Source organism: Marmota flaviventris, chromosome 1 (assembly GCF_047511675.1).
Source record: "Marmota flaviventris isolate mMarFla1 chromosome 1, mMarFla1.hap1, whole genome shotgun sequence".
In the NCBI taxonomy this organism is placed as follows: Eukaryota; Metazoa; Chordata; class Mammalia; order Rodentia; family Sciuridae; genus Marmota; species Marmota flaviventris.
Genome location: NC_092498.1, coordinates 199,954,268 through 199,966,113, shown reverse-complemented (window position 1 = coordinate 199,966,113; position 11,846 = coordinate 199,954,268). Strand labels below are relative to the sequence as shown.

Here is an 11,846-nt window from a genome sequence, read left to right as displayed (position 1 = left end):
GAAGAGAGGTCCACTCTTGCTGACTCTGAAGACAGAAGAAAGGAAGCAAAGTTAGGAAGTGCAGATAGCTCCCAGTAGCTATGCATGGCCCTCAGGTGACAGCCAGCAAGGAAACAGGGATCTCAGCCCTACAGCTGCAAGGGCCTTTATTCTGCCATTCAATGCAATGAACAAGAGAATGGGGGCTTCCCTAGAGATGCCAGGAAGGAGCCCGACCTGCCCACACCTTGATTTTTAGCATTGTGAGACCCATGTTAGGCTTCTGGGTGGCAGAACTGTAAGATAATTGACCTGTGTTGTTTTAGCCTGGTTGTTTGTTACAGCAGCAATTGAAAACCAGTACAATATGGTAGTGACAGACTTCTCTTTTTTTCAGAATATTCTGTTGTATTGAACTGATGTCATAGAAAAAAATTCTAGAACAGTCAGTCATAAAGAAGGACCAGTGGTTCAAATGCTCTTGGGTGTATTATTAAGAAAGTGCTATCTGAAAATTCCAGGGAACCCAGTGTAGGTAGAGCGAATTCCCTGCAATCAACATTAAAGTTGCTGCAGTGGCTACTCTTTCCCTCCTGCTCGGGGCACCGAGGGCCTTTGGAAACACTGGTGGACTGGTAAATGAGTATATAGTGGGCAGGAGCTGGGACAGGTAAGATGATTCCCATCTAGAGGAGACACTTGTCAGAAAATTCACTTTTTTTACTCATCCGATGATGATTTCGTTTGAAAGAGTCATTTGTGGATTCATTCATTCAACGAAAAGTCACTGAGCGCTAGGCCATAAGTTCTGGGTATAAAACAGAAAACAAAACAGACCTGGTTGTTGCACTCTGGTATGGAAGACAGGCAACAGGCAAGTGAACAAGGTCATTACTGATAACATCACAGAGAAAATTGAAACCTTCTTCTGTGATGGTGCAGGGGTCTAGAAATTCTCTTGGTAGTGGTGAACCATTTAAGTTGAGAGCAGGCGAAGAAAAAAATCAAGCCTTGTAGTGATTGGAGGAATCATGTTCTAGGCAGGAGGAACAGCTGGTGCAAAGTACCTGTGGTGGAAGGAGATTGGCCTGTTCAAGGACAGAAAGTGGAGTGAAGGCAAACAAAGGGGAGTAGTGTGGAGTCAGGCTGGAGAGCTGCTTGGGGGTTAGATCAAGAAGGGGCTTGTCAGCCAGGTGGAAGAGTTTTTTGATCCTGTTTAAAATACAGGGGAATCCATTGGAATTAAGTAATATGATTGGATATGTGTACCCTACTCTCCATCCCTGGTACTGGGGGTTTGAATCCCGGGACATTCTACCACTGATTTAATTTTATTTTGAGACAGGGTCTTGTTAAGTTTCTGAGGCTGGCCTTACCTTGCCATCCTCCTGCCTCAACCTCCTAAATAGCTGGGATTACATGTGCCACCATGCTGGGCTCTGGGTACATGTTTTTAAGAAGGCCTTTGAGCTGCTACCTGGAGACTGGGTTTAGGGGAAGAAGGAAGAACGTGGTGGAGGAGTATAGTTTGGAAACCTCCAGTTAGTCAGAGATGGTGGTGGTTCGGACCAGGATGGTGGCAGAAGGGATAGTGAAAAGTGGATAGGTTTTGGAAGAACACCACAAGACTCTCTTTTGGATTGACTGCTGAGGAAGAGGAAAGAGAGAGGACTCAGCATGCCTTTTATGAGTTGAGATGGGGCCTGCCTTGTGGGAGACAGACAATATTGGCAGAAAATATTGTTTGCTCTGTTGGGAAATGCAAACAGCCTTTTCCCACATGCATCGAAATTCAGTTCACTAACAACATGGGGTGCAAACAGGGCTCAGAAAAAGCTAATGTCCACAGGATATCTAGTGCTCTGTGTATTTAACTCATTTGCTCTTCAACACAATTAGGAAAGCACTATTTTAAACTGTCATGCATGAGAAAGTTAAGAGACAGAGAGGTTGAGGAACTTGTCTGAGATCACTGCTGGGATCAGCTGACATCCCCACTGCTGAGAGGAAAAGCTGGGATTTGGCCCCAGGCAATCTGAGTGCCAAGTCTGGGCTCACAGATGCCAGACCCTCCTCCAGAGAGCAGCTGGTGTGGTGACCACGCCTGCACCCAGTTACGCAGCTTGAAGCAAATAGTTGCAAGCACAGCTTTTATTGCTTATGAATGTACTCATTTCTAACTTTTACCCATATTGGAGATTTCCTTGTTCTCAATAGGAAGCAATTTTAGCCCTCAGAGGACATTGTGTTTGTCACATTGAGGGAAGGGAGCTACTGGCATCTGGAAGCCAGGTGTGCTCCTAAAGAACTCCAACGCATAGGTCAATCCCAAGAACAAGGAATTTTCCAGTGCAAGTGCCAAGGCTGAGGACCCCTGTGTGGGTGAATGCAACCCAAAGGCATGCACTCGTGTTTTTGGATAGTGACAAACAGGACGTGCAACTGATTGTCCAATTTATAGATATTGAAAAAGTGTTAGGGGCCGAGGGGGAGTTTCCAATTGCTTCTTTTTCTTTTTCATTTTGGATATCAGGGGTGCTCCACCACTGAGCCACATTCCCAGCCTTATTTTGTATTTTATTTAGAGATAGGGTCTCACTGAGTTGCTTAGCACCTCATTGTTGCTGAGGCTGGCTTTGAACTCGCTATCCTCCTGCCTCAGCCTCCTGAGCTGCTGGTATTATAGATGTGCCACTATGCTCAGCCTTCCAATTACATCTTGTGTGAGGAAAGGGACACAACACAAAACAGGTCAAATCATCTGCTAGATGTCATAGAATGGACTGAAGAAAATAGGGGCTCAGAGGAGAAAGGGAACTTTCACAAAAGATCCATCAGCCTTCAAGGAGTAGGCATGTGGGGTGGGAACCAGAACAGGAGCAACATTTGGGTAGGGAAAGGCAGAGTAAGGTAGGGCCGTGTGGATAGGGAAGAACCAAGCATGAGGGCACCAGGTAAGACCTAGCAGATGCAGGGCCAATGGGGAGTGGTGCCGGGAGGTGCAAAGAGGGAGCATAGTGAGAATTCTGGGTTGTCTGAATTGGTTCCTCCTGATAGAGGGTGCGCAGGGAAAAGCCTGGTGGTAGAGGGTTTGGAAAACCAAGTGTGATAAGGAAGAGGGAACCAGCAACGTTCCCTAAGTGATGTGTTTTGAAAAAGTGTTAGGGGGCTGAGGGGGAGTTTCCAATTGCTTCTTTTTCTTTTTCATTTTGGATAGCAGGGATCTTTTGTGAAAGTTCCCTTTCTCCTCTGAGCCCTTATTTTCTTCAGTCCATTCTATGACATCTAGCAGATGATTGACCTGTTTTGTGTTGTGTCCCTTTCCTCACACAAGATGTTGTGGTAGAAAACACCAGCAGCATGAGTTGACCCCAAGGCATGGAGACCAGAAGGCTGCCTGCAACTCAGTGTGCAGTGATAAGATGATAGGATTAGGTGGTGGCAACAGAAATGGAGAACGCTAAACTCAGAGTCAGTTCTCACCAGGCACTGTGGTGCACGTCTGTAATCCCAGCAGATTGGGAGACGGAGGCAGGAGGATCATGAGTTCAAAGCCAGCCTCAGCAAAAGTAAGGTGCTAAGCAACTCAGTGAGACTCTATCTCTATATAAAATATAAAATAGGGCTGGGGATGTGGCTCAGTGGTCAAATGCCCCTGAGTTCAATCCTCATACCCGTCTCCAGAAAGAGTCAATTCTCCAAGGCACCCCACAAATGACCTCATTCTGGAGATGAGGAAGCAAAGACCTAAGAAGTCAGTGAGTCATCTAGAGTTTCCCAGCTAATAAGGGATGGGTCTGGGCTGCATCTTGATGGGTCTCCTTCTGTAGACAGTCAGGAAAGAGCTCAGGAAAGAGCTCAGTGGAGTCTGGTTTGGAAAAAAAAAAATCTGGGGAAACGACTGTGCAGAGAGTAAGACCACAACTTGGGGACATATTTAGAGCTAAAAGGCATCCGTGAAACAAATTCAACATGGCAGAAGTGTTTGAGTGCCAATGGTGGAATCATGATATATGGTCTTCTTTTCTCTTTTTCTGTTTGCCAAACTGTGTTTGATGACTTTTACCATAAAGGGGAAGAAAGAAGCCACTGTATCTGATGTCGGAGTGAAGGGAGTGAGACACAGCCCAAGAAGAAGTCAGTGGGTTTGTTTGAGGGAACGAATCAGGGAGGAGGGGAGACTTCAAGGGTGCAGTTTCTTTAGAAAATAGGGGGTCAAATAAGGAGAAGAGGCAGAGCCTCAAGTGCCCCAGGCTTGTAGTGACACGAGGCAGAGAATCAGGATAGAAGAAGGGAAGGTCAGGAGAGTTTTTTTTTTTTTTTTTAACACACCGAATTGTACACTCCTTTCTCGGCCCAGTGCCCTTCTTCTCCTTGGAGGAACAGTGTCCTAGTGATCTTGGTAGGAAATTACCTGAGACTCCATCCACTTTCTTGGCTTCTGTTGTGCTGGGCTACCGGGAGCCAGGAGAAGATGAAGGCATCCGTGATGCTCTTCCTCCTTGGCTACCTCATGGTTCCAAGTGGTGCTCGCGTCTTGGGGCGTTGCACTGTGGCTGAGATGCTCTACAGAGGAGGCCTGGATTATTTTGAAGGTTACAAACTTGAAAACTGTGAGTAGGATCCCCAATCCCCCTCTGTCCTCCTTTCCCTCCATTCCCTGCCCAGGTATCCCCAGTTCCTCAGACCACACATTCTATTCCATCTTAGGGGTTTGCCTGGCTTATTATGAGAGCAAGTTCAACCCCTCGGCTGTGTATGAGAATGAGATTACAGGCCACACTGGCTTTGGCCTCTTTCAGATCCGCGAGGACCTGTGGTGTGACCATGGCAAGAATCTCTGTGGTGTGTCCTGTTCTGGTAGGTCACTTCTTTTCAGTCCATGCTGGCGCTCTGGGGGCTGCGGGGTCACACTTGGAGGTTGGCCTTCTTGATGACCAGAGTTCACACGCTGGGAGGAGGCAGAAGGAGGGTTCTGGGTTAGGCCATATCCACCACGGGGAGGCTGGGCATTGCCTTGCCAGGGTGGATGGTGAGAAAGGACCAGGTGAGTCAGGCAGCTAGCTGGGATGGAAAGATGGAGACCCACATCCTATGGGAAGAGAAACTGCTGCGTAGAGGAGTGCGGAGGTATTGGAGCCCACCCAAGACTGAAGGGAGGGAGCAGAGGGTTCCCTGTGGGCCTGATGTCACCCACACTTGACCATTATTCTGTTCTTAGGGGAGACGGATGCTGCCTAAAGCATAGGTTTAGTGGTCACTGTGTATCCAGGTAAGGACGTACATTGGAGACCTCCACACCAGGCCACGAAGCCAGATGACTGCACTATCAGGATAAAGTCCTGGAAGTGAGGACATTCTAGACAGAGAGGGAAGCAGTTTTTCCTGGGAATTTGTAACCACAGCCAATTAGGATTCATAAGCAAGCGAGTGACCACCTAGAGGGACAAGAGCCTGTGCCAAGCACTCCTGACAGTTCAAGAGGAGCCCTGTGCCTGGAGGCAGGGTGGGGACAGAAGGAGCGCAGGTTTTGAGGCCACTCAGAAGGTTGGCTCTGCCTCTTACAGTTGTGTGATTTGAGCCTCAGTTATCTGTGAAATGGAGATGATGGTAATAATACCCACCTCATGAAGCGTTTAGGCGTTTCAGTGTATGTCAAGCGCTGAGCACCATTTCTGGCACATCTATGGCATGGGGCTTGGGAACACACCTTCCCTTTTTTTCAAGGATGGGACGAGGTAGTTGAGATTAGGGAGTGTGTCTGCCTGCCTGCCTGTCTGTCTGTCTACGTGCCACAGGCAAGCGCTGACAAAGTGGCGTTTATTCAGAAGAGGAGAGCTGGCACATGGGCTAGTGGGCCAGGGAGACTTTTAAGGACTGCAGTTTGGGATGAGCAGATCTGGGTTGGGAGATGATCTGAACAAGGGGCAGGATCCCTAAGCTGTGGGTCTCCTGGGTGGAGCACGCTCCTGAAGGCCACCGTCAGTCTCCCACCTCAGCCTGTCCTGAACGTAGGGTTGTAGAAAACAATGGGATAAGATTATGGAGTGAAGGGGGGAGCTGGGCACCACTGGACTAAGCCAGGGGCTTGGGGTTCTGGTTTATAGGCAACTTGGAGGCAAGTGATGAAGTGATGTTTAAGGAAAAAACTATGAGCCTGGTTCAGGGAAAGGGGAGACTAGAAGGATGGGCAAGAAGACAGGTATTGCAAAAGTCCCAAGTGGGAGGTCTTGACTTCCACCTCAAGGAGGGACTGGTGCATAGACAGGTTGGTTCCTGAGAGGCATTGCTGGCCCCTCCCACATGCTGTTTCCTGTGCCTGGAACAATTTTCCTCTGGTGATTCCCTCAATCCCTTTTCCTTACCTGCCCCTTTAGATGTCCCATAACCCTTCCCTGGCCCTTCAAGTCTGAATCACGTGCCCCTGTTAATTGCCCACCCGTCAAGCTGCCTCATCCTTCCAGCTCCATGGATTACAGCTGCCTCTGACTCTCCTCTCCTCCAGCCTGCAGGTTCCATGAGGGGGTGGATGGCATTATCATGCCGGCCACTGTCACTCCATCGATTCTCATGGGACAGCTGACATATATGTATATTTTTAATGGACATATATGTATATTTTTAAGGGAAAAAACCTAATGGATTCGCTTTAAAAAATGACAACATTCTTCTGGTATTTCCTGAAAAACAGAATCTAGAAGTAGACTAACTCTTAGAATTACATGAAGCCTTTCTAGAGAGTCCTCTCTGCCTTCCCCACGTCATTCCGACTTAGCCGTCACATGGTGGTGTGATGTCATTCCAGTATATTCTCTCCTGCAGAGTTACTGAATCCGGATTTAAAGAAGACGATTGAGTGTGTCAAGAAAATCGTAAAAGGAAAACAAGGAATGGGGGCGTGGTAAGTGGCAGATCTTTACATGCCCCTATTAATGACTCTCCTGCGTTACCTTTCATCTTGAGCTCAACCAAGTCTTGGCTATTGCTCATCCCACCTCAAAGGCCGCAGAAGGAAGGAAAATAATTTTCTGACAAATTGCCTCAAGATTTTCCCCAAATCTCGTTCAGGATTATATAGGATGCCAGGATGAACATACTTAAAATAACTCTCTCTTTTTTTTCCATATTTTTTTATTTGTTTTAATTAGTTACACATGTCAGTACAATGATCTTGACATATCAATACATTTGAATCAGATGGGGTATAATTTCTCATTTTTCTTTAAAATAATTCTCTGTGTATATATATCCCTGATTATTTTTTTCTTATAAATTCTTACAAGATTTTTGAATACTTTTGAGGTGCTTTTTTAAAATTTTTAAGATTTTTTTTTGTTCTTTTTAGTTACACATGACGTAAGAATGTATTTTGACATATCATACATACATGGAATATAACTTCCCCTTCTTGTGGTTGTACATGATGTAGAGTTTCACTGGTCATGTATTCATATATGAACATAGAAAGTAATGTTTGATTCATTCTACTGTCTTTCTCAATCCCATTTCCCTTCTCTTCTCTTCAATTCCCCCTGTCCAATCTGGTGAACCTCCACTTCTCCCTACACCCAGCCTATTGTGAGTCAGCATCCACATATAAGAGAGGACATTTGGCATTGGCTTATCTCACTTAACATGATAGTCTCCAGTTACATCCATTTGCTGGCAAATGTCATAATTTCATTCTTCTTTATGGCTAAATAATATTCCATTGTGTGTATGTACCACATTTTCTTTATCCATTCATCTGTTGAAGGGCTCCTAGGTTGGTTCCATAGCTTAGCTATTGTAAATTGAGCTGCTATAAACATTGATGGGGCCAGGTCACTGTAGTATGCTGATTTTAAGTGCTTTGACTATATGAGGAGGGGTGGGATAACTGGGTCAAATGTGGTTCCATTCCAAGCTTACTTTTTTTGAGGTTCCTGATGTGTATTGTAAAATGCCTCTCTAGCAAGCTTGTACCAATTTGCATATCTGTAAAGAGTTTAGCAAGTGCCTCTTTACTGATCACAAAACCTTTGCCATTTGAAAGATGAATAATAATCATTCTTTTTTTTGGCTATATATGATTGATACCCCATTAGGTATTTCCTCCTGTGTTTTTTTTACAGTGATATTCTTTTGTGATTTTTTACCCTGTCCCTGTCCTTTGCCCATTGATTTGAAAGAGCTCTTTACAGTTCAGCATATTAACTAACTGTTGTATATTTGTTGCCAAAAATAACTGCATCTCTTAATTTCCCCTTTTGCCAGGTATTTACACAGGAGAGTCTTCTAAAATGTTCATGGTTGGGCCTGTGTCTGAATTCTCTTACTCAACATTATATTTGTTCATATTGTCACAGGTATTTCTTGGTCATAACGATATTCTCCTTTTTTTCCCTAAGAATTTTACTGCTTTCCCTTTCATACTTGACTCTACAACACCTTTTTTTCTTTTTCTTGACTTATTGCTTTTGCTGGGATCTCCAGAAAATGCTAAAATAGATGTGAGGATAGTGACATCTTGTCTTGTTCCCAATCTTACAGGGAAGAAATTCATATTTTGTCATTTATTACATGTGATGCTTTAAGTTTTCTGAGCTATTCTTAGTTAAATTGAGAATGTTCCTTTCCATTTCTATGTAGTTACATGATTTTTTTTGCTACAAATACATGTCTAATTTGGGTTACTCCACTTTTAGTTTCTTGGCAATTCTGTTAACTTATCCATCTTCTTTTTAAAATTCAAACTGCTGTCTTTCTTTCTAAAAGTATCTCTTTAGTTTTTTCCAGAGGTCATGTCTGGATATATCTTACGGAGGAGTTCAGTTTTATGAAATTTACTTGTGGATCCTGCGGTATGTTGTTTTCGGAAGAAAGTTCCTCCAAATTTCTTCTTATTTGCTCTTTTCTGTGTCCTGTAAATTAGGGACATCTCTGTGTGAACCATTGTTTTCAGGTTTGTTATTTGTATTTTGACTTTGTTTATAGTATTTTCACTTACACGAGTTTTATAATTTCACAAACTTAAATCCCTCAATCTTTTCTTTTGCAGCTTCTGGGTTTATATGACATTTCCTTCTTAGAAAAGTTTTTCATACTCTTAAGATTATAGAGAAATTGAGCCATATTTCCCTCTATGTTAGAACAATGCTAGACAAAACAAGCCCTATATTGAATTGTTTTTAAATAAATTAAAAATATGATTTTAACAATTTTTTGTTCTTATGCTTAAAATTTGGGCCCCCTTGAAATTTATTTGGGTATAAAAAAGGCCGGGATCCAGCTTTATATTTTTTTAAATGATCAGTCATTGGTCTCAACACCATTTATTCGTTAATCCATTTATACTCACTAACTGAATAGATTGCCTATTAAAGTGGATGTCCCCTCATTAAAGTTAACTGTTCCCTGAATGCTTGAGACACCTTTCATACATGGTCTTGACTTTCCAATTAATTGGTAAATGTGGCTGACCTTCTGGGGTAAGCGCTAACAAGCTAAAGTCATCTTTGTTGTATGTCCGGTCCTTACTTGCTCGGGCTCCAGGTGAAGTGACCTCTCATCAAGCTAATAGGCAGCCATGGTTTTCCCAAAGCTCAGATGGGGGCCACTCTTCAAGGTCAGGGCAGACAGGGGGCAAGTGGATCAAGAGCTGGGTGTCCCAGGAGTCCCTTCGGCATTGTCTAGCCCTTGGTGTTCCTGAAAATGAGTGTGTGTGTGTGTGTGTGTGTGTGTGTTTTCTATAGCTACAGTGGGGAGAGGGGGATGTGTTCCCTTCTTCCAGGATGGGACCCTCTACCCTGGAAGACCCCTGGAGGCCTGTCTGGCTGAGTTAGCTGCAGCTAAGCTGGTACCTCCCCAGCCTGTAGCTGGGTGCTAGCACTGGGTGGAGAATGAGACAATAACTCTTAGGGGCACCAGGAAAAAAAAGATTGGAGAAACTCAGTTTCTTTGTCCTAGGAGGATTGGGGAGTTGAAAGGTATTTAAGGAGTGAAGTAGGTGCACGGAAAGGTGAAAGGGGGCCTGGCCCAAGGACAAGTGTTCTGGACACACCATGTGACCAGTCATAGAAATTCTCTAAAGCTCATTTCAGAGAAGCTAATCCTTACCTTGAAGGATTGAGGAGAACTTTGTGGTTCATGGTTCAGGCCTCTCTAAACCATCTGGGGCTTAAGTTGCAAGGTGAGAGTGGTATGGACCCTGGGACAGGGGAAGCACCAGCCTTCATGTCAGAGTATGGTGTCTCCAGGGGCCAGGCAAGCAGTATGAATGGACTGGGCTGGGGTGGGAATCCTGGGATCCTGAGCACTCACTTTAAGGAGTCCTCCCTCCTGATCACTCTCCCTGACCTTCCTCTCTATAGGCTCAACTGGACCCGGAACTGCCAGTTTTCTGACACTCTGTCGCGGTGGCTGGATGGGTGCAGGCTGTAGCTCAGAGGTTCTGCAACACTCAGAAGCTGCATCTTGTGACAGAAGAGGCTTCTCTCTTTGCCGCTTCACTTAATCCTGATATTATCTCACCACTTGACAGCTCTGGATGGACAGGGGGAAAGTTTGCTTTATTCAGGGATGTGGGATACAGAATAAACCAAGTTTGTTACTCATCTTGGGCCCAAGGTCTCCAGTTGTGTATCATGATGCTTAGTGTGATCACCATGATTTGCCCTTTTCGTGATTTATTATTTAATCTCGGATGGAGGACTTGGAGGAAGGAAACTCTCTGGGAGACCAGATGTGTCCACAAATGCCAATATTAAATAGAGAAAAGAAGAATAGACACAGTGGAGAAAAAAGGAATCAGAGAAGAGAGGAAGAGAGGCTGGGGCAGGCAGGGCCTTCCATCCCATCCCTGGGACACACAGGTACAGGGAGGAGACCACGAAATCCTCTTTGTTCTTCTACGGAGAAAATCAAGAGACAGTTGCTTTCTTCCTCTAAAATTAAACTTCCAATAATTGTAAATAACACTCGTATTGGATGATTTTTAACTTATAGAAACATTAAAAAAGAGAAAAGTTCTCCTATGATTTCGATACCTCAAATAATCACTCTCATACTTTGTTTTCATTGGTTTCTGATCTTTTTTTCTGTATAAGGTTTTTATACTTTCTGAACAATGAGAGGTTTGTTTTTTCACTTTTTTTTTTTTTTTTTTGGTACCAGGGATTGAACCCACGGGCGCACTTACCCATTGAGCCACATCTCCACCCCTTTTTATTATTTTTATTTTGAGTAAGGTCTCGCTAAGTTGCTTAGGACCTCGCTAAGTTGCTGAGACCAGCCTTGAATTTGCAATCCTCCTGCCTCAGCTTTCAGAGCTGTTGGGATTACAGGCCTGCGCCACCACCCTGGCTTCTGTTCCTCCCTTTTTAGAAGGAAAACAAATATGATAACAAGCCTTCCTCCTCTGTGTCTTTTAATTTTAAGCAGAAAGAGGTCTATTTCAGAAGCCCAGGATGGAGCAGCATGTACCAGCTTGGGCTTTCTGGATATACCTACTAAGACCTGGTAGTAACTGCAGCAGCAGCCACAGAGACAACTGCTTATCAGAACCAGGTCACCCATGGGACCCAAGCCATGATGGGCTATGGAAAACATAATCCTTAATCATTCAGTCCTTGGACAGGAAGGAAAGTACTGGAATGGTGTTGAGAGGGTCTGTCTGCATCATCTGCCTCCTCATGTTGTCACAGAGTCTTTAAAATGAAAATGTATTGACAGTTACTATTCCGTTCTATGAATATACCATATTTCATTTGACTTTCTCCCTACGTTAGATTTTTAGGTGTTGCCTTTTAAAAGATCATTACAAAGAGCACCATGGTGTCTGTCTGGTGCTGCCATTTTATTATTCTTATTTTTTCTTTTCTTACGTT

General features: G+C 44.3%; 1 protein-coding gene across 1 annotated transcript; it reads left to right on the top strand.

Moving 5' to 3' along the window:
• Positions 1-4,453: 4,453 nt before the first annotated feature.
• Lyzl4 (lysozyme like 4) lies at positions 4,454-10,401 on the top strand. Its single transcript, XM_027932042.1, has 4 exons — positions 4,454-4,592; positions 4,690-4,839; positions 6,802-6,880; positions 10,332-10,401. Exons 1-4 carry the CDS (start codon positions 4,454-4,456, stop codon positions 10,399-10,401), a joined length of 438 nt encoding a protein of 145 aa, XP_027787843.1.
• Positions 10,402-11,846: the final 1,445 nt, after the last annotated feature.